General features: G+C 33.8%; 1 protein-coding gene across 4 annotated transcripts in view; it reads right to left on the reverse strand.

Annotated features, from left to right (window-relative positions):
* Nucleotides 1-24,879, reverse strand: part of LOC111061543 (SLIT-ROBO Rho GTPase-activating protein 1) — a 144,997-nt gene that overhangs the window by 40,055 nt on the left and 80,063 nt on the right. For all 4 annotated transcript variants that reach the window (XM_039421934.1, XM_039421931.1, XM_039421932.1 and 1 more), the window contains exon 2: nucleotides 8,389-8,572. In XM_039421934.1, coding sequence (XP_039277868.1) covers nucleotides 8,389-8,572 — 184 coding nt within the window. The remainder of the gene's footprint in view (nucleotides 1-8,388; nucleotides 8,573-24,879) is intronic.

Below are 24,879 nucleotides of genomic sequence, written 5' to 3' on the forward strand. Positions count from 1 at the left end.
GAGATAATCAATGACTTCTATAAATTAAGGTTCCGCCTTCTTGGAGATTCAAAACAGGTGTGACCAACCCACACACAATAAACAAACAGTGGGCTAAACTGGATTACATAATGGATTCTATTCAAGCTGGATAGATTTACATTACAAGATTTATTTCAAGTCCATGTAATAACTTAGCACAGAAAATTGTCCTAAATGATATTATTAGAGAGCAATATTTCATAGATGGACAGATTTAATTTCTCTAGTTAGTTTTCAAAGTTGAACTAGTATAGAATCTTATTTAGAACGGATTTCGCTTGGCCATTGTCCGAATAATATCCTTGGACTAGAAAAATACGAGCATATCCATAAATGGAGGATCTACTGCAATATGGATCCTATGGCTTATGCAAAGTAGGCTGACAAATAAGAATAGCGCAACACAATCTAACACAGGAAAAACTTGATATAGGTAGTTCGAATGAAGTTTTACACCTGGATGTCTATTTATATTTGATAAGTTCTATTATAAATACACTTGGGTGTATTTATTAGGTATACTTCATTATCAAAGACGTATATCAAAGCTAAATAGCGTATTCGATTATTTATTTTGAACAACATAAACAAGTTAACACACTCTGGCGCGGTTGCACAAAAGCCGGTTAGATTTTAACCATGATTAATTTCACAAGAACCAATCAGAGAAAGCCTTTTTGATAAGACGGCTTCTCTGATTGATTCTCGTGGAATTAATCACGGTTAAAATTTAAACCAGCTTTTGTGCAACCGGCCCTTATCGGTTAATATATTGCAACATTTATGAAAAAAGGTATTTTAAAGCCACCAGTGATTCCAACATTTTGCTATCAATATTGAGAATTTACATACAAGTTTCGAGTAGTGATTCATTGATTTATACCAGCATTGAATAAAGTTTCAAATTGAGTATCGTATGATATTGTCATGCTAATTTCTGTTGGTACATAATTTGGAATTAATCTGTTTGAAACAATTATTATTAAATGCTGTATTGACATACTTTATTACTTGTTCTGATGATTCTTTCAAAGTGAACAATTAAATAGGAAATAATATATAATAGTGGCCATTCAAAAGAAGTGAGATTTTAAATGGTAAAAAGCACCAACAACTCACACCAATAAAGAGGCCAGTCACTTCTTAGCTTCTAATGAAGAAGTTATTGAATATTTTTTAAAGGCCTGATTTAAAAGCACCGTTTAAAAATATGGGAATATTTATATTAGAAAGATTATAAGAAAATTATAAATAATGTATTGAGAAATTGAAATTTATTCTTCCAAAAAATACAATATATTACAATAAATAGCTGAAAATAGTGGGAAAATATTGTTTTAAGCAACCCATGAGTTAATAAACTGTTGGAAGTGATAGTTGAAGAAAATGAAGAAAAATGTTTATTAATTACCATATTATCAAATCAGATCAAATAAAATTTTATGCAAGCCATTTGAAAGTTTTCATTTAGAACAATAGAACCTGTTGAATACTATCATGCTATTTCAGGTGACTGGAAGACAAGAATGCCTCTGCTGATTGATTTATTTGCTATTGTTTGGAATATTTTGAAGGAAAATTTATGTAGCATTGTTCAATAATTACAATAATCTGTCATGTTGAGAGAACAAAAATAATTGAGACTATCATGGTACCATAACATAAGATTTAGTCTTGCAAAGTACATAACAATTACTACAAATAAATATTCTATTCATTGGTTAGTTATCAAATTATGCAAAGCTGTATCAATGAAATAAGAAGGGGAAAAATATATTCAAGTGATCTTTTAATTTTCATAATGGTCCAATTCTCGATAACAAACAAAATGTTGAATATTTCAGTTATAATATTTACTGTGAGAAGCTAAGCTTCTATTTTTACAAAATCGGAATAAATTATTATCAACTCTGGTTTCTCGAATCTAGTTACATTACAGTTTGTTTTTAATCAAGTATGTTTTTTTCGGTAATTCTTCAAAATTATATTTTTAATATGTGAATATTTCCTATTTCAGTTATAATAATGTGAAATATTTTCTTCTACGTATAGTTTTGAAGCATCTGAATTTGAAAATGTACTTTGTGGAACTACTTGAGGATTGAAAATTTTGTGAATTGAAGAGCTACAAGACTCAACCTATTTCGGACTATGTGTTTATCTAAATTCGGGAGAGGAATAGCACAAGGTTACCTTATTTTTCCTCTCCCTATCATTTTGATAATGTACTTATTGTATAAATGAAGAAAGAATAAAGAACAGTAGTTTGAATAGACACAATTCCAACCCAAGTAATTTTTTAATTTCATCTCTACTTTGAATGCTACAAAAGAATAAGAAACAATTCTGCTTAGATAACGCTGCTTGTAGTAAAAATGAGAGAACTGCATGAAAAATGTGGGTAGATGAAAGACGAAAGAGTTGATGCATTTTCGTTTGGGTCAGGAAATGAGATGAGAAAGGTTCTATTTAAAAGTGGCCTGCATCGAATAGATGCGGACAAACCAATAAACAAGAGACGAGAAAATTGATGAGAGAAAGCAAGCAGCGAGCGGCAAGGTTAACCAGTGGGTGCTTGAGAAAGGCCTCATCAACGTCAACCACAATACAGATGAGCAGAGCAGCCAACTAAGTCAAGGAAGCCGAAATATAGAAAGAAACAGAGTAGATGTATGTAACAGGTCCGTATTAGAACCAGATAGTATTGAATGTAATCACAGATCTAACCCTTCTGTTAAGTTAGTATATGGATGTAATCTATTACTAAAGAATGTAATTACATTCTATAATCTGTGATTAGAACACTTTCGTTGTTGGATTTTGTTTTCTCCGATACTTTGTTTTGAATAATTCAAGGCAGTGCAAAGGCTAAAATGAAAATTTCTACTCGTGATATTTTTCAAAGTTTTTCGATTTGTATATCATCAAGCTATCAAAATGAGAAAGTTTTCTCGGGAAAACATTTTTTCCCCGATCATTACTTTTTGAAATATGAGCGCCTGAAGTTTGAATTTTTGGGACAGAACATTTCAAATTCGGTGAGATATAAATCCATGAGATTTAGAGGATAGATTCTTCATGGTATTGTTGATCTATTAAAACAAAAATTTTCTGAAAATATCAATTTTTGAAAAAGTTATTCAATTTACCAAAAATAGTTCAACTAAAAGTTATTTTTAGTAAATTGATTAACTATCTTAAAAATTGATATTTTCAGAAAATTTTGGTTTTAATAGATCAACAATACCATGAAGAATCTATCCTATAAATCTCATGGATTTATTTCTTACCGAATTTGAAATGTTCTGTCCCGAAAATTTAAACTTTAGGCGCTCATATCTCAAAAAGTAATGATGAGGAAAAATGTTTTCCTGAGAAAACTTCTTCATTTTGATAGCTTGATGATATACAAATCGAAAAACTTTGAAAAATATCACGAGTAGAAAATTTATTTTTAGCCTTTGCACAGCCTTAATGACCATTGACCGCAGTATATTTTAATTCTATAACGCTTTGTGCTATTACTATCAATAAGCAGAACCAATTTAATTTCCCAAAAAGTGTTTTCTTTGTAAAGGGTGTCTAGAGTGAGAGATCTAAAGAATAGTCAATTTTTTATAAAATGTGTGCAATGAACTTTGTATTCATAAATGGTTCTTGAGAACGTTCTTAGCAAAGCTGCATTTAGACCAAAGTTATTAATAAAATGTTTATTTTCCCTCCTAGTAGATTTTATTAGATTGAAAAGAACTTGACAAACACATATGTTCATCAGGTGTATGATAAGTTATGTTCAATTTAATAGAATCTATAAGGACGGAAAAATAAACATTTTGTTAATAACGTTGGTGTATACGCAGCTTCAGTTGGTTTAGTTGCCTAGTACCCGAAAAATCTACTAGATTTAATTTAATTGGTTCTTGTTATGAGTTGAAATAAAAATTTAAAAATAAAACCCATAGACACTAATGGGAAATTTGAATTGGTTCAGATGCTGATATATAAATAATTATTATTAAATGGAAAAACCAAAGTTCAATGCAAAACACCCCAAAGACTTCTGCTACTGTAAATATTATCAACAGGGTGAGAGCCAAATTTGATGAGAGCTACCATCCAAAATATTTATTTTACAAATATTTTTTTCTTGATTGATAACAACATTCTAAAAATAGCAACCAAAGCATGCTTGACTAAAAACTTTATGAACAATCTCTTTGTAATTTTCCAAATATTATTATTATTATGAAATTAGATATATTAAAATTAGTCTTTTAAAGGTCCAATCAATTAATTTAGTCTCCAATTTTTTATTTGGATTATTATTAAATGAATAAATAAATAGATAAACATTATTGTAAGGGCAGATGCAAACAGAACTCAGATAAGTTATATTTTTCACAAATTATGAGGCTTTGACGAAATCGAGTTGAAAACATAACGCATTCAAATATTATTATTATAAAATTAGATACATAAAAATTAGTCTTCAAGATTCAATCAATCAATTTAGTTTCCAATGAATTGTTGATTTCTTTATTATTAAATGAATAAATAATTGAAAAAATAGATAAAAATAACTGTAAGGGCAGATGAAGAAAGAACTCCAGATAAGTTATATTTTTCACATTTATTTTATTTAGCGTATGGCAGATACACACACCACATAATTATAAAGCCCATGAGTCTAGCTCATGAGTCATAAGTTCTACATTATACACTATATTTTTTCAATATCTTCAAGATGTTACGTAGTTTTTGGTCAGGAGAACATAAGTTTGTCCGACCGCCATAATTTTTCACAAATGATGAGGCTTTGACGATATCGAGTTGAAAACATAAGGCATTCAAAGAGTGGTGCAGAGCTACAATTTCCATGCTTAAGGGCAATTAAACAGAATAATATACCCTTAGGGTATAGACTGGTCTCAAGGGTTGCCTTGAATAATATGCTTTATTATACCTGTCGCGATAAAGTAAAATGAAATAGCATTTCGATAACATAACGAAGCTACAAAGCAAGATAGGAGATAAACTACAGATGGAAATTACTGAGATATTCTCGGGCTGACAAATAATTTTTGAATAGTAGCGCTCATCGAATTTCCATCTATAGTGAGGTCCACGTTATAATGGCAGTGCATAAAGATAGAAGAATAGCGATGCCAATTCTCTGCATTAAATAATTATATTTCTACACTGTAAAAAACATAATTGGCATCGTTGTGGACCTAGAAAAGGATAGTACCACCAGCTTTGTCGGATAATAGACAAGGATAGCAAAACCAAAGTTGATCAAATACTGTCATTATAACGTGGACCTCTCTATAGCTGTTTACCCTGTTGTCAATATTTGCAGTAGCAGAAGTCTTCGGGGTGAATTACAGCTTTTGATTTGGATTTTCGTTTAATAATAATTAAAGGAGATAAATATGGAGGATTGCAAAATAAAATACAAATTCTATGGCGCCTAATTAACGTTTTTTTAATTTATAACAATGCTTCTTTAGCCGATTGTTCCAGGTGATGAAAATCTCTTTCCAGTTGACAGAACCCTCAATCAGAAAAACAGTAGATATTAAATTTTCAAGAGCCTCTTCTCCCTTTAGAACCAACATACCTTGCCAAAAAGAAAGAAGAGGCTTGAAGAGGGTAGCCTATTCATTTGTGGATATTGAATTGGATCTATGAAGAAAGAATACAGCGACAGGAGAAGAATTACGGGGATTAAGATTGAAGGGAATCAAGCGAGGGTCCTGGGAAGGTACACCCTTCAATTTGCCACAATCAGATGAGAGCTCTGAAATGAACCCTGCAACGTGCAACGAATCTATCTTTTTTTATCCAGCCTATCAATTAAATCTTCTTGGTTTTTCTACTTAATAATCCACAGTTCATTCATTCATATATTCACTTCAATTCAATTCAATTCAATTCAAATATTTTTATTCAACAAATGTACAGATACATTGAATAACGTCATACATAATAAAATAACAAAACACAAAACAGTCAATAACAAATTCATCACAATCAAATATGTAAAAATTCTTCAGATGAATATAAGGACAATCCTATCAGATATTTCTTCAGCTTGGCTCTAAAGATTGTCAACTCCTCTATGAATTTTAAATTTCGGGGCAGCATGTTAAAATATTTCTCTCCAATGAAAGCTGTCTTCATTTTGAAAAATTCTAAATTATGTCTCTGTACTATTCTTCCGGATCTAGTATTATATCTATGTGAAATACTACTTCTCTTTTCTAAATCAGTGAATTTTTTAAAGTACATTATGACATCAAAAACATATTGCCCATAGACTGTCGATATGCCTAGCTGAAAAAAATTTGTTTCACCGAGTCCCTCCTTTTTATGTTCATGATAATTCTCAGTGCTCTTTTCTGCTGAACTAATATTTTGTCCAAGTTTTTTTTCGATGTGCAGCCATAGATACACAGGCCGTAAGCTATATTGGAATGAACCAATGCGTGGTAAATTGCTTTCAGAGCATTCAGCCCACACACATTGGTCATAAGCCTAAGAGCAAACAGGCCTGGTAATATTTTCTTCAGCACATGATTGACATGCTTGTTCCAAGACAAATGTTCATCAATCACCAAACCTAGGAATTTTGTGCTAGTTAAATGCTCTAAAATGTTATCATCTAAAACAATGTTTGGACTTGAAACACTTCTGCACTGCCTAGTTGAGAAAGGGACTACAACTGACTTATTGGGATTTAGGAGGAGATTTCGGCCGTTCAGAAATTTATTGATTGCTGTTAGACCCTGGGCTGATGATTTCTCCACATCCTGAACTGTCTTACCCGTAAAAATAATGATGGCATCGTCCGCATAAAGACAAACAGATGCCTGTCCTCGGATCACCTCAGGTAACCCCTTAATGTAACATAGAAACAGTAAAGGGCCTAATATTGAACCTTGCGGGACGCCATAATGGAGACTTTTGAGCTCAGAGCAGTACTTCATTTTATAGTTAATTGATATAATATAATTAATTCTTCTCTTCCCCATTCCCATATATTTGATGAATGGTGACTATACAGTATTATTTTCATTATATACAGGGTGGGTGAAAATTAAGGAAACAGCTCAATATTATTTTCTCCTATAAGAATCATTTGACAGTAGGTTCATCGGGGTTCCAATTCGAATCAAAAAACAACTTTTCTTTCGCTTAAACATTTTGGTCCGCCATCTTGGAACCGCAATTTTGAATCCTACTTCATTATTTTAATATGGAAAGGTAGTCTCATAGGAAAACGTTAGTAAACAGACTACGAACTTTGGTCATAAGATACATGATTTCGATACAGAATTTCAAGAGAAAATAAATGGCCAAAACTGCACATCGATATCTCAACCCGTTTCAAAGTTGTTCACATTTATAGATACTAATAAATCGTACAAAAATGAAATAAATGAGTAGTCTACACAGAAAATCTAAAAACAATCTTTACTAATCAGATTCAATTTTTTCAAAGTGTTAGTAAACACTTACAGTGATTAATAGTTATTAAACAAAAATGCAAAGTTAAATGCTGTAAGCTACCCCGGAGAATTCAGCTCCTGCAAATATTGACAACAGAACAGCTAGCTAGACATTCACCACTTGTCAATAATTCTTTTTCAACTTTTGTTCTTCATGGAGTGAACCCTGAAATGGCCTTTCAACACCATGAAAACACAAATTGAAATTGTCAACCACTTTTATATTATAAAATATAATAATTATTAGCGTATGGCTTTCAATGGTGGAGAGACCCAAGGGTAGTTCCACCTCGCCGTATATAGTCCAAAGTTCCCTAATGGGAAACCGGACACTAAGGTTATAGTGAACACAATACTTTAAATTTACACTTTTCACTTCGGAATAAAGTTCATTTTGATTTTTAAGAGTCCAAACATATACTAAATATAATATAATATATAATTATATATTATTATTTCGTCTGGTATATAATTTTTTGAAATTTTCCACTGAAAAGGAAATTGCTTTGTTTATTATTCTTCATTTTTTGTTTGTAAGATTTTTTTTATAAGTGTATTTTTCATTTTTGTTTGTTATATTTTCTGTAATGAACTCCCTTCTTCTGGGGGTACCAGGACGAAGGGAAAAGGAAAAAATAATTATACTATGTAAACAGAACCTGGTTTCGTGGCTTCACCAGCCAAACAATGTGTCATAAAAGTGGATAACAATTATTTCAGTTTGTGTATTCATTATGGAAAAGTACCACAACATCACAGACAACACAACTGTAATGTCTTTCAACACATTTTCAATCAAACTCTCTAGGCTCTTGGAATAAATAGAGTGAAAGATAGGTGAGTGAGTTGGGCTTACTTTTGCTTCTGCTCCTTGTGCCTGAGCTGCAGACTCTTGGCCAGCTTGTCGAGGTTCTTGCTGTAGTCGAGTTCGACCTCTGCACGCCGCCGGAAGAAGTCCTGCAGTTCCCCCACCACCGCCACCTGCGTCTCCATGCGCACGTCCAGGCATCGCAGCTGCTCGTTCAACTGCAGTCGAATGTCTACAACACAACAACACAAAACACTATTAAAACACCAAACAAAAACCCGACAAAGGAAAAACATAACAAAAACCCATTAAACAAAACATCATCCTCCAATCAGAGTCCTCAATCATTGTTTGAATTGAAATCACAAGCCAAAATCACCAATATCTACACAAAACACCAAACAAAAACCGACAAAGGAAAAACATAACAAAAACCCAATAAACGAAACATCATCCTCCAATCAGAGTCCTCAATCATTGTTTGAATTGAACTCACAAGCCAAAATCACCAATATCTACACAAAACACCAAAAAAAAACCCCGACAAAGGAAAAACATAACAAAAACCCAATAAACGAAACATCATCCTCCAATCAGAGTCCTCAATCATTGTTTGAATTGAACTTACAAGCCAAAATCAGCTATATCTACACAAAACACCAAACAAAAACCTGACAAAGGAAAAACCAAACAAAAACTCAATAAACAAAACACCAAATCATTAACCTCCAATCAGAGTCCTCAATCATTGTTTGAATTGAACTCACAAGCCAAAATCACCAATATCTACACAAAAAACCAACAAAACACTATGGTCCAATTAGAATCACAATCCTTTTTTTTTAATTGAACTGCACTCCCATTCTTTCTACGATTATTTCATTCAGCTTCAATTCCTATTGATTCATCCACCACTAAAGAACGAGTCACTTGGAAGTTGGAACTGTTGGAATTAGATGAATTATAAGCAATATTCGAAGAAGTGCAAAACGTTTGAGGTAAATCTTAAGACGTGCCAAAATGAACAAATGTTCGACAAACATGTTTGTTGAAACAGTTTGGGCAAATTCCATATGTTTGACAATGTTTGCCCGTGGCCAGTGTGGACGCGTCACCAAACAAAATATTTGTAAGTGGGAAGAACAGGTTTTATGTTTTACAGCAAACACTGAAAATGTTTGGAGAAACAGTAATTTTTTGTTTGACAAACAATGATTGTCCAAACTTTTTGAAATGTTTGTCCCCTGAGCTCGTCAACAAACATGTTTGCCGAACATGTATGTCGAGCATTTGTTCAGGGTGGACACGGCTTCACACTAATTCTATTATTCATCATTACAGTGGAAAAATAAAGTAAAGCATTAAGTTTGAAGTTTGCATCATTATACAAAGCCATAAAGCAATCTCTCTATTGAATACTATGGTGAGGTCCACATTAGAAGAACAGCGTTACCGATTCTCTGCCTTGCTACTGCTTTCTATAGAGGATAGCTGATACCAGTATTTATGATGAAATATAACTGTTCATTCTTGTTTGAAAATAATAAATTATATTTTATTCGCCAAGAATAACTATTTTCAATGATCAATTGAATGTTTATAATTAAGATTGAATATCTGTTAATGTTTATTTTTCTACATTGTTAAAAAACGATCTGGCAATGTCATGGTGCTAAAAAAGGATAGCTTTATCTGCTTTGTCGAAAGATAGACAAGGATAGCAACAATATGTTAATCAAATACTGCAATTATAACGTGGACCTCACTATAGTGTGATTCGCTTGAAACTGTCAGAATTGAATGCATGGGAAACAATGATATTCAAAGAACTGGTGAAGTTTTGAAGAGTATCTCATTATAGTTCTTCTCATCCATCACCAAGAATAGTATATAGCTATATAGTAAACTAGCCGTCAGGCTCGCTTCGCTCGCCATATCCGTCTAGCCAGAGGGCTCCGCCCCCTGGACCCCCGACTGGATCGTCCAAGAATGAGATCAGCAGGCTCGCTTCGCTCGCCTGCATTTTTCATTTTTATCATATTATATTAGGACAATCCAGTCGGGGGTCCAGACTAAACGTCTGGCTAAACAGATATGGCGAGCGAAGCGAGCCTGACGGCTAGTAATATAATATTCCCAGGATTGAAGTAGCAGTGCCCAATCAATTTTTCCGCGATAAATGCATTTAAATCTTCAACTTGGTGCCAACCTAACAAAATCAACTCAACTTAATGCCAACCTGACAAAATTATTAATTTAGTTGCCAGTTAACAACTGTTTCGAAGAGGTACTTTATCTAGATTATAGTTCTATAGTAACATATGATATGGAAATTTCAATTCTAATTAAGAGATTGGGAGAAGAAGAATATACATGCTAAAAGACGAACTTTAAACCCTTAAAAACAACCCTTAGAGTTGAAATATTGCCAAAAGATTTCTTAGTGCGCCTCTAAAGGGCCAACTGAACATACCTACCAAATAAGAACATTTTTGGTCCGGTAGATTTTTAGTTATGCGAGTGAGTGAGTGAGTGAGTGAGTGCCATTTCGCTTTTATATATATATAGATTTTTGGTCCGGTAGATTTTTAGTTATGCGAGTGAGTGAGTGAGTGAGTGAGTGAGTGCCATTTCGCTTTTATATATATAGATAGCTATATAGCTGTGGGTAGATGACACAAGCTGATAAGTCATGATTTGTAAACTTTTCAGGAGAGCAATTTGAAAGTTTGGCATAGCTGCAAAAATTATTTATCATATTTTTTCTTACCCATTTTACACTAATATAATCAGCTGATCTTTGGCTATTTAAATATAAAATATCAAGGAATGAAACATTTATTTAAATTAACTATTGAGAATTTTTGCAAGTGATGTCAGAGATATCATGTTTTGCCATCTGCCAAATGTTTCAAATCACAATGTAACAGTATAGGAAGTATCTTAAAAATCGATTATTTAGAAATTTAATATATTTTTTAACAATTAATTGATATTATTCACAAGTATTGATCAAGTTAACCAAACTTGAATTGTTTGCAAAGTTGTATGGGTTATGTAGTTTTCAATTTAGGTTATTAAATTTTCAGATTTTATAATAGCCTACCAGTCAGTACATAAACTTATCAAATTTTGCCATCTTTTGATAATTGGATTATAATACAAACCGGTAGAAGAGTGTTGAGATATTTTATGTACTTATCAATATTTGTGAACTTAGGGATTGGAAGAAAATGCTCTATCAGGCTTGAGCAAGGCCTTTATCTCAGCTATTTACAGAGATACAACATAAATCTAGTTATACCATCTTATAGATCTAATTTTTTTTGAACACAACCATATGCATAACTCAATATGGTTTTGTCATCTACCCACAGTAAGTACATATATAGTCTATATTTTAGTATTCTTGATTCACCACTACAGAGGGTAGAGTAAGTAAAGCATTCTGTTTACGTCATTAAACAGAGCCATAAAACAATCACTCTTTTCAATACTATAGGCTACCCTTCCAGCCTTCAGTTGTTCAAAGCCCTTCATGACGAATAGTTCTGGAAGATGAATGATATTTTTCCCCTGACACGTGTTCAATTCGTCCACTATATTATATCCGGGAAGTTCTCTGTCAACATTGAGATCCACGTTATAATGGCAGTGGAGGAAGATTAGAGAACAACGTTGCTGATTCTCTGCCTTGCCACTGCCTTCTATATCTTCCGGGATGTTCTCCCTGCTAATATTAGTCATACTCAAAAAAATGAATATAATATTTTGATTTCCATAAACAGCTAGCTAAAGCTCTCATCTATTTACTTGGATATCTGTCTCTAAATAATTATAGACATTGATAAAATCACTTTACTTGTATGGGCTAAAACTAATAAAACTTGAAATTAATAAAAACAATATAAAACATGAATTACCCTTTTTATGTAAAACATTTTAAAAATTTAAGACATTTCAACAACTATTTTCGGCTTAATTTGGCCATTTTCAAGTTTAAATTTGAATGAAGGGTAAACTAAAATGAAGGGTATTTCATGTTTTTATGACATTGATATTTAGTTCTGCGAGTGAGTGAGTGAGTGAGTCAGTCAGTCAGTCAGTGAGTGAGTGCCATTTCGCTTTTATATATATATAGATACGCTTAATAATAATATAAAGCAAGCACAAGCTCACCCATTTCTATATTTCACTCTCAACGGTGCAGTTCTGTTGAATCGTACTTGTCTATTATATATTATCAAAATTCAAAAAGTGCAAGGTGCCTTAGCAAAGAGCTGTAGGTTTTCCAGCGGAAATAAAATCAAAGGATTGCTGGGGAGAAGGAAAAAATATTAATTTCATTAATTATTGGTTCATAAATAATTTTATATACACTCTATCATGAATGAATGGAATAATTATCCCTGTTAATTGCATGGAAAGTTACTGATCGGATTATGATATGGTATGTACATAAGGCATGATAAACTTAATTTGTTAACCTTATTCCACTCCCACAACACTTTAATTGATTTTAATATACATTGAAAATACATACTGCACTTATAAATTATACGAGTTTTCCACAGAAGTTGAACAACAATTCAATTAGTCAATATAACTATTGGAGGATTTCAACTGTGGTACCAACTACCGTTGAAATTGTGTTAAATTGGAGGAAGATCATGATTTAAATCGTGTTGTGCTTGTGAAATCAACAGTTCTGTCACTGATGAGATAAGAATGAAAATTGAAATAAAATTGAAACAGAAGATTTATGAATGCAGGAGAAATTTATTCTTGCTTCAATCGATCGATGGATTCACCGATTTTGTACTAACAATTAAATATAAAAACCAAGAAATACAAAATGAAAATATGGTGGAAATCAAAGACAATTCATAGCTACGTAGTTTTCAACTACGTTGTTGCGAAGTTTGATCAAACTATTGACAGGAAGTGGATGCAAGTAGTTGGGAATAAAAGGAAAAGATAAAAGGTTCAGATAGAATGAATATTCAACCACAAATACCGCAAGGGAAGTCCATTGGACGTGATGTTTTACCAAGCCAAAGAGAACTCGACAAAGCAATGAAGAGATTTTTTATTGATATTTCCTCTGTTTATTCCACATAGAGTACTGGGAAGATTAAAAAAGTCCATTGGTTTGTAAAAAAGACCTATCATATGTGCCCCAAACTCACATGCGATACACTCTTTGTAGTTTTAGACAGGATTTTTTTCATTCAATTAGGTTATGCAGACACATTTTTGCCCCAAGACTTGAACTTGTGATGCACACCCACAATATTATACATTACAAAATATTGTTATAGCTACATAGGAAAGATTAAAGTGGTCACTGTATTTCAATCTTAAGGGTTTAATGTAGATATTTTCACAGTTTGAATTGATTCTTCATTATCACAAAAAGTACATCATTAAAATGATCAGATGAAAAATAAGATTACCTTATGCTATTCCTCTCCAGAATTTGAATAAGAACACACAGTCCGAAATAGTTTATGTAAAGGTGCGTACAGATATACGCGCCGCGAACATGAGCAATTCACTTTTAATGAGCTGATTATATCTGTATTGAATTAAATTGAAATTGAATTGTATTTTTACAGAAACGGTAAGATACAGATATAAAAAGCTTGGCATCAGCTGATTAAAAGTGAATTGCTCATGCGTAAAGGTGCCCCAAACTCAGATGCGATAAACTCTTTGTAGTTTTAGACAAGTTTTTTCATTCAATTAGGTTATGCAGACACATTTTTGCCCCAAGACTTGAACTTGTGATGCACACCCACAATATACATTACAAAATATTGTTATAGCTACATAGGAAAGATTAAAGTGGTCACTGTATTTCAATTTTAAAGGTTTAATGTAGATATTTTCACAGTTTGAATTGATTCTTTATTCTCACAAAAAGTACATCATTAAAATGATCAGATGAAAAATAAGATTACCTTATGCTATTCCTCTCCAGAATTTAAATAAGAGCACACAGTCCGAAATAGTTTATGTAAAGGTGCGTACAGATATACGCGCCGCGAACATGAGCAATTCACTTTTAATCAGCTGATTATATCTGTATTTTTACAGAAGCGGTAAGATACAGATATAAAAAGCTTGGCATCAGCTGATTAAAAGTGAATTGCTCATGTTCGCGGCGCATATATCTGTACGCACCTTTATGTAGTTCTTCACTTCCACAAAATTTTCAGTCAGAAAATAATTCCACAAAGTAGATTTTTGAGTTAAGACGTTTCAAATAGCAAATATAGAAGAAATATTCATTACAATAATATATTGAAGTTCATCTACAAACCATACAGTGAATTACAAAATAGAATGTTACAAAAACACAAGTGGCTACTATATTTGAATTTTGGATGTTATATGAAGGTATTCTCATAATTTGAATGAATTTAGAAGAAAGTTTGCCCACACACTCAAAACTAATGATTCGATTGAACAATATCAAAGATTTGAGCCTGGTTTCAATGACACTTCATAAATATAATGTGCCATTAAACTTATAGATTAATGGTTCCTTATATTTGATAAGTGCCCAAGAAACCAAGCCTCAATGCAATATTTTAAAAATAAAGACGAGGCCTACGTGAGAGTGAGAAAAGCTTCCACGTTATAATGGCAGTGTTTGATTAGCAATGGTATTGCTATCCTTTTCTGCCATTCAACGAAACGGATAGCGCTATCTCTTTCTCGCTTTGCTCTGTTGCCAGATCGTCTTTTAACAATGTAGAATCTGAAATAGATTTATAGGGAAATAGAAACTTAAATAGATTTATAGTGAGGTCCACGTTATAATGGCAGTGTTTGATCAGCAATGGTATTGCTATCCTTGTCTATCATTCAACAAAGCGGATAGCGCTATCTCTTTCTCGCTTTGCTCTGTTGCCAGATCGTCTTTTAACAATTTAGAACCAGTTAACAAAATCATCTTAATTATGTAAATTCATTATGAAATTATTGAAAAATATAATTGATTAAATATAAACGAGAATGAACAGTTAACATTACATCAATAAACCTATATCAGCTACCGTCTATAGAAGGCATTGACAAGATTGATTGATTGATTGAGTACTTTATTTATGTAGATTACAATATAAACTGGCTTATACACTTATACAATAGCTTACAATACAGCAAAGTTTTAGATGAATTTATATAACATAAACTAAGAAAATAATTATTGAACTGTACAATGATATAAAAAAAATCAATTTGGAATAACTAAACAAGATAATATTGTAATGCATCTACATAAATTGGCGGAGCTTTGGACATATCAATGTCCATTCTTTGGAAAGAATCTTAAAAATATCCTTCCCAGTATCCTTCCCAGACAGAGGATCGGCAACGTTGTTATGCTATCTTTCTTCACTGCCATCATAGCGAGAACCTCACTATAGATACGATTTCATCCATATACTGGCTTCCACTAAACAAGAAGTCTAATCAATAGTTCACCCACTATTATTAAAATTCCACCCACAAAGAACGAGTTGTATAGGCCTAAGGTTATCATTTAATAAGCGTGGAGGAGCATGAAAACATAGGGGTAATCGACAGCATACATAGCTTCCTGCCTGACAGGGTAATCTTGTAATAGGGGTATTGACTTTCTGCCTAATAAGTTAGTAGTGGGGAGGGGAGCGCGCAGTACCAGATGATTCAAGGGGATTTCAGACAGGGTTGTACAGAGTTGACGATGTCATCCAGTTGACGAGTTGACGAGTGTGTAGGGGAAGGGTGTAGGGTGTAGGGTGAAGGGTGTAAAGGGTGCAAAGTTGACTACCACTCTGTAGAATAGAGCTATCCGGTTTCAAGCCGATGAACGACCCACAACAATGGCTCAAGTATTTTGATGACTTTCAAGGGACATTTGACACCCAGCATCTGGCAATACCATACGGTACCATTTGAGAATTTGAGATTTATCACAGGTAACTTATGTTTGATCGAGACCAGCACGGTACTATCGGAAAATTTGAAATTTGTTACAGGTAAGTTTGATGAAGATATGAAATTGAAAGGTTTTCCTAATAACAACAATCATACGGTATGATTTTTGGTTTATGTAAAGAGTTTTTCACATTTTATACTCTGAAATTGTTTTATATAATTTCATTATAATTCTCAGAATGTGTAATATATTGCATAAAATTGTTATTAAAAACTCAAATGGCATCGGCACGGCAATGCCATTCGGTACCATTTGAGAATTTAAGATTTATCACAGCTAAGTTATGTTTTAATCGAGACCAGCCCGGTACTATTGGAAAATTTGAGATTTGTCACAGGTAAGTTTGATGAAGATATGAAATTGGAAGGGTTTCCTAATAACAACAATCATAGTACAGTAGTATTGTTCTTCTTGACAGTTGTGGAATATGAACCAAATGAATGAGGGAGCCACATGAGTATACGATATATTATAAAAATAACTCATAATAATAACAATGAGAGTGATGCCCACATAAGCTCTTAGGCTTGTGCGTGGGTAATGAGTGAGAGGGAAGGTGATGAGAGATGACGACTACTTTTTAGATAGTCTGGAACGACGACGGATTATCGTCTCCTCCGAAAGACTGGGTGGCCATAACTATGATAATTAACAATGTATTATTATCTGCTCTGATATTTCCATCGATACTACTATCTCGAGTATAGTGATATAGTGAAATAGTGAAAAGTGAAATAGCTTCGACCAAACCCAAAATAGAAACTATGACGGAAACATAAATTCAATGCGTGTTTTTTATTATTCATGATGGAAGGAACGATGATTCCAACAATTTAAAAAATCATGTGTGTCTTTTAATCATGAAAATTGAAAAATGATACTTGAAAAGTTAGGTACCTAGTTTCCATTGTAATCCATGAATTTATAGAAGACCGAAAACATAAAACAGTTTCCATAATTTAGAGTGAATTTTGTTGATACATCTTATTCATCAAACATTCTTGGAACGTATATATGACACAATAACCTATATGACACAAAACAGAACATGGAAGGAATTTTGAGGCTTGATTCATCTTCTTAATTTTCTCTCAAGGAAAGTACCTAGTCACACCCCCACTCCAATTTGTTCTTAATTTTCAAGAATGGATAGCACAAGCCTGAATGTAAATTGAACTTTAACTTCCCACAGTAAGAACATAACCAATTTTTTCGGACATGTTATTATTTATCAAAATTTGGGAACAGAATAGTTTTGGGCTATGCCTGTTGTTCTATCCCGATTATATTCATAATGATTTGTAATTGTATCAACTAATAAATAAATAAATAATAAAATATGAAGTATGAAAAAGGCAGTAATGTAACAAACATGCTATGCCGTCGGTCCCGGTTGCCTAAAAAGCAGTCGTTAGGTCATGTCAGGGGCCCTGAAATTGATCAGTTGCGACCTGAAAACTCTGACACCAGACCTGAGCCAGCCAGGTCACTCGATATTATTATTATTTAATAACAAAATATGAACATTGGTGTCAAGCCCATGATTTGAAAGAAAATTATTATGTTTCCTGAATTCAATATTTTCCTGAATCATCCCTCAACCTAACTTTCATCTACCAGGAGATTAATCATTATTGCCAACTATGATGGTAGGTAGGCCAACAGCATTCAACAGAAATTGTAAGGAATAAAGGGCCTCATCACATCCACCACCAGATGGCAGAGAAGGCCAACCCATCAATTAGATACGGGTCCTTTCTATTTCGACAAGTTGTGGCAACAAATGGCCAATTACAGTTTTCAAGTGATAGAGGCGATTTCGTGACTATGTCTGGACATGGCGTGCAATGGTAGAAGCATCTTTCATCCATTATTGGCGACACCCCTCTGAACCAACCCCCCCCCCTATCAACTCAGACCTTCTGCTACTGAGCGGGGGGGAGCGAATTTAATTTTTTTTTTTTTTAATTCCTCACCAACGGGGAGGTGCCCAGGCCAACAACAATAAATAATAGCGTATTGGAACGGGACGTTCCCTACATGTTACACTTCCTGATAAGAATCGGAATTATATATATTAAATTTGTTAATTAAAAAAAAAACATATTATGTATTAGAATATTTCGACAATATCAATATCGCCATCCTTGTCATTGTCTTTTCGGTCTCAAAATGTTATAGTTTTTTCAAATGTTATGGAATTTTCCAATTATTTATAATTTATTTAATTCAATTTAGTAGTATTTTTTATTTAAAAATGATTTATGTGTGTTTTGAATATTGTAAATTGAGTGTGTGAGTGCAGAATTTTGAAGTGACACATTACCTAGCTACATTTGGACTGTTGTATAAATTAAAATTGGAACCGTTTTGGGCATAAGGCCTGCCGCAAAGTAGACCCACGCTAATCCACGAAAAGCAACCCACGCCGTGGGATGTTTTGTAAACCATTGCTATAGAATTATTCATAATCAATCAGCTGACAAGTGGATTATTCATTGCATGTATTATTATCATTATACAGATGTCTAGAGAAGCCTAGCAATGGTTTACAAAACATCCCACGGCGTGGGTTGCTTTTCGTGGATTAGCGTGGGTCTACTTTGCGGCAGGCCTTAGCCTGTGGTACTCTTCCACAAATAAATAAATTGTCAATCGGTCGATTATGATGAATAAATTAATAATAATTGGCTTATTTATATAGCGAGGGTCAGCGAGTTCCTTCTTTTAACTAGCCAAATCTGCTAAGGCCAAAATCGTTATCAGTTTGTTTGTATGTTCTTCAATAGCTTTTGAACGCTTTCTGATCAATATGCTCCAAGTGTTGAACACAAATTCTTCGAACATTTTACAGATCAAGTTCGTTGGACAACTAATTTACCTACCCCATACTCCATTATTTATCTACCCACACGGAGTGCACTACAAAGGTCTACTGATTAACATATAATTACAAGTTGCTGATTTCAAAATCCGTACAATTGTTCATGAGCGAGTTCTCTAGCCCAGGGGGCTCAATCACGGTTAAATGTATTCCACGTACAATCCAGAGTTGGACTCTGAAATGTTATGAGGTGTGCAAGTTGTCGCAGTAGCTGGTGCCACCTACTTGCAGAATTGAGAACTACACTAGTAGGCGTTCCAATCCACCACTCAGAGGAGAGTATGGGGAGATGGGAGGCGTGGCCTGCTGCCATTGGTCCGTTGTTCTTACACCATGATTTTTGCATTCTCTATCATTCCCGCTCTTAAAGGAGAGTATTGATGAGGAAGATATTTTTGAGTATCATTTCACAAGAATTTATCCATTACCCATACAGAGTAACCTATAAAGTTCTATGGATCCACGTAAAAATGAGGAATAGCACAATGTTACCTTATGTTTCTTTCCCTATCATTTTGATGATGTACTTATTGTATTAATCAATAGAGAATATAATGCAATTGTAATTATTATAAGTTGCGGATTTGAGAAACAGTACAATAGGCATGAGCGAGTTCTCCTGCCCAGGAGCTCACTAGTTAGATTATTATCTTCAGTTTTTAACCAAAATAAGGATTTCGAGAAAATCTCATTCGGGGAGAAAAATCAATGAATAAAGAACTATTTTTCGAATAATTCAAGTCCATAGTTAATTTAAGGTAATTTAGAAAAACACTCACACCCACACAATTAGTTCAAGAGTTACCAGTAGAGCCAACATTTTATTATTACTGAGCTTAATATTATCAAATTATCTTGTTAATTTTATAGTACAGTATACTTTGTAAACTTGAAATTTTGTCAACTTGATTACTGTTTATACTGTGACCTATTATTTTGTGATTGTAGAAATGTCTGTAAATTATTTGGCAAATAAATTTCAATTTCAATTTGCTCTGAAGTCTGAAGTAAACTTGTGAACTCAGTATACCAAGTGAATTAAGATAAGTATTTTCATTTGAGTTTATAGATAAGCATTTTTAGTTGAGTTCTGAATGTATTTCACTCCTGTTTGCAGACAAGATTTTTCTCAAGCAAACAGTATTGTATTCAATGATCTGTAATATCATTTGTGTAACGGAATTTGTCATGATATCATTGAATAAAACTTTATTTGATTTGAATTTTTGTTTTGAAAAAATAGGAAAGTAAAGTAGCATACAAGCAGCATACATCATTTGTATGACTAAAAACAAAACTTTTATAGCACAAAAGAAGGAAACTATGTTATTTCCTTTGTGCTTATAGTCAACAGTCACTTGTCAACAAAGTGTTGGAAACGCTTCTATTAATAATGGTTAGAAATGTGATTGGAATACTAAGTTGAAACACAATTTCCAAAAAACCGATTTGGTCAAGTACAAAATCCTAAAATAGTTTTCAAATTGATTGAGCCCTGTTGGAAAAGAAACAAATGAGAATTCAATTCCAGAACAAAGATCTATTTTAGTTGAGTGATGAAAGAAGTGTAGAGCGCATGCGCAGACGACAACACGTGTTACCCACACGCTGAACGCCGAGCGACTGGCTTCACATTCACCGAAAACTGGAAAGCAATCTGTTATCACCCTTCCATTTTTAAAAGAGCTCACTGCTCTCCACTCTGTGGCCCGAGGGAACTCTTTGTTCCAGCACCGAGAGAATAACGAATAAGACGTAAATAAACGCTCATACTTTTTAGTACAGACCCAGAGGCTACTGTTGATGAGCAAGAACCGCTCTAGAAGGGTGAGAAAGGGCGGAAGTGTGTTGAAAGAATTAAGAAGAGGGCTGGAATCTTCCCTAAACAGAGAGAGAGGGCCTCTCAATGGCCTGCTATGTTATTGCAAGTGTCTCACATCCGGGCTTTCTCTCTGAAATATTTACACAGCACCGTCTCCCGATGAAAAATGTATACTCAGTCGTCCAGATGAAATATGGCCAGCCACTCTTTCTAATGTCTACTGATTTTCCATTTTACAGATCCTTTAGATGGTAGAGTCGAATTGATTTTAGGGACTCTACAACAATATTGTGTAGATAAACTTCAGTGGATGGTGAGGATGGTGATTATACGATGAAATTCGATTGTGGTCCAACAATTTAGGACCACTAATAAAACCACTAGTTGGATCTTTCACCATTAATGTTCCGACTGGTTCTCCAACTTCAATCCAGACTGGAAAACGAAGGATAGTCGGATGTTGGACCTTCGTTTTGGACCTTTAGTTGATCCACAACATCCAACATCCAACAAGCCATTCACTGTCCAAAGTCGAATCCAATTCAACATTGAATTCCATTGATAAATGGTACTTGCACAAATTATTGATTATACCTTTCATTTTAACCTTTTAGTTTGAAACTTGGATATGGATTTAAATAATTATTAAGAAAGGGTGAAAACTGGACGGGAAATTTGGAGCAGTCGACTGAAGAAGAAAACAAGACCCATCACTTGTCAACGGTTGACAATGTTTGGCTTTAAAGCATCTTAATTTGAAAATGTACTTTGTGAAAATAATTATTGAGGACTGAAAATTTTGTGAAGTGAACAACTACAAGACTTAACCTATTTCGGACTTTGTATAACCTCATCTTTGGGAGACGAATAGCACAAGGTTACCTTATTTTTTCTCACCCCTATCATTTTGATGATGTACTTATTGTATGAATCAAAAAGAATAAAGGATGTTGGATCACAACTTCGAACACAAATCGGATAGTGAATAGAAAAAGAATTGTTTTTACTTTCCTTGCCCTATTACCATAGGTAAGGAAAGTATTGCTTTCCGAAAAAATTAAGGTACCCCAATTTCTAAATTTCTATACGTTTCAAGGTCCCCTGAGTCCAAAAAACTGGTTTTTGGGTATTGGTCTGTATGTGTGTGTGGTTTGTGTGTGTGTGTGTGTGTGTGTGTGTGGTGTGTGTGTGTGTGTGTGGTGTGTGTGTGTGTGTGTGTGTGTGTGTGGTGTGTGTGTGTGTGTGTGTGTATGAGTGTATGTGCGTCTGTGTACACGATATCTCATCTCCCAATTAACGGAATGACTTGAAATTTGGAACTTAAGGTCCTTTCACTATAAGGATCCGACACGAACAATTTCGATCAAATGCAATTCAAGATAGCGGCTAAAATGGCGAGAATGTTGTCAAAAACAGGGTTTTTCGTGATTTTCTCGGAAACGGCTCCAACGATTTTGATCAAATTCATACCTAAAATAGTCATCGATAAGCTCTATCAACTGCCACAAGTCCCATATCTGTAAAAATTTCAGGAGCTTCGCCCCATCAATGCAGATAGATTCCCAATTATCAGGCTCCAGATACAATTGAAACGAAAAAAATCAAGTGGAGTAGATTGAGCATGAAAATCTCTACAATTGATGTTCAGTAACATTTCCACCTAAAATTGAAAATAAGCTTTAAATTCGAGAAAATGTGATTATTCAATTGCAAATTATTGTTGATTCTATTAAATCATTCACTATGAAGAGATATCAGACCTCATGTGTGTCTCCAGCGTTATTGCCCTGTCACCAGCTGGCTCAAATCTTTGAATAGTGGACTTAAGATGCGCGGGAACACTAGCGTCAGGTGATCAATTTTCATAACGGCAAGGAAAGTTGTGTGAGTGCGCCACACCAGATTTTTAATTTTTTCCAATGATTCAATAACTTTCATTTTTCAAATATTCACAAATCATGACAAGATATTATAACCCATACATCATCACATGACAAGTGTTTACCCGTGCTAACATGTTTATCTCTGTAGCCGGCATCAATGACCAATCTCTCTTGAGCAGTGTGCATAATTTAATAGAGCATCCTCTCCATAACATACCAATTACTCCATCACCACCAACATTAAATGAGAGCCCTCTTTTGAAATCCATTTTCAAGCAGCAATTATCGAGTTGGCGGGGCCAACAATGTAAATGTTATAGTCTAGTAAGCGCGGCAATTCAAATTTGTTGATCCCAGTTTATTACGCACTCAAGTGTCGTCATTTTCACATCCCTCGTCATATCTTAGCAAGCAGCCCTCCTCAAGGAGCTCCTCCTCATGGAGCTGGCTGCCCCAACCCGAGTTCGTAATGCGGGGCAATTGAGAAACGCATTTTGTCCCTCTTTCGGTACACTTTCCCTTCAGATTTCTTGAAGGGCGAATGAGTCAGTGCCCTTAGACCATATATCTACTGCCTGATGACTCATACAAACATCCACACCCATTTTCCCCCACATCCGTACTCTGTGTATTTCCTGGTGTTCCTGTTGAATTATTGGGAAATTATTCTTCTGTAAGCAGAGATGACTCTATGGTTTAAAATATGAATCAATGATACGATATTCACAAATAGAATTTGCCATCCTCGCAATTCTCAAGTTTTCTGTTCTACAATCTCTGTATTTTAATTGGAGTCAAAACCATATTTATATCATTCAAAACTATTGTGAGACTAAGTCCCGCCACCATAACCGTTCCCAAAACAATTCATGGTAGGTATTTCCCAAGCGAGAATTATGATAGGTAATGGAGTTTATTTTGAAGTTTTGACTCAATTAACAATTTGCAATAATATTATTAATTGGGAAAAGATTTGTGTCAAAATACAAAACAAACTAGTATAACGCTGGATTCGCGAACAACAGTAATAGTGAACAGTGAAAATATTATTCTAATAAGTTCTAATAGCATTTTTCATACTCAATCGACTGGTCTGAGTGAGGGAATAAATATCTAATTATCTTGGCTGGGAATTATATTTTCACTGTTCACTGTCACTGTAGTGTGTGAATACAGCGTTATACTAGTTTGTTTTGAATTTTTGACACAATTCTCTTTCCAATTAATAATAAATTAGTACAACTTGTTAATTGAGGCAAAACTTCCAAATAACTTGAATCTATACCTACCATAATTCTCTCTCTCTCTCTCTCTCTCTCTTATAACATATTTATTAAACCTCTCCTAATACTATAGTGAGGTCCACGTTAAAATGACAGTTTTTTATTGGAAATGGTATTGTTTTCCTTGTCTATCATTCAACAAAGCGGATACTGCTATCTCTTTCTCACTTTGCTCTGTTGTCAGATCGTCCTTTAACAATGTAGAATTGATAATTAATTAACAAACTATTTCATCTTAATTATGAAAATATTGAAAAATATAATTTCTTGCTTAATAAAATATATTTGATTATTTTAAACGCGAATAAACATTTAATATTACATCAATAAACCTGTATCAGCTACCGTCTATGGAACCGTCGGCAACGTTGTTCTCCTATCTTTCTAAACTGCCATTATAACGTGGACCTCACTATAGAAACAGATTCGAATCTCTTGAGTACTAACATAGAAAATATAAACTACGAAGTATAAGAAATATAAACTACGAAGTAGTAGAAATATAAACTAATTATAACTATTAGAGTATTAGTCTATAATCATCTTTGGTACTGGATAAACTACATATGGCGGCGCTCGATTTGATCGATTTGAGCAATCCACGTTTTGCGCTACTAATTTTTGTTATTAGAGCATGTCATCTATCCAAAATGCTCACTGCTGCTAATTTGCGGAAA

The sequence above is a fragment of the Nilaparvata lugens genome, chromosome 2 (genome assembly GCF_014356525.2).
Source record: "Nilaparvata lugens isolate BPH chromosome 2, ASM1435652v1, whole genome shotgun sequence".
Classification (NCBI taxonomy): Eukaryota; Metazoa; Arthropoda; class Insecta; order Hemiptera; family Delphacidae; genus Nilaparvata; species Nilaparvata lugens.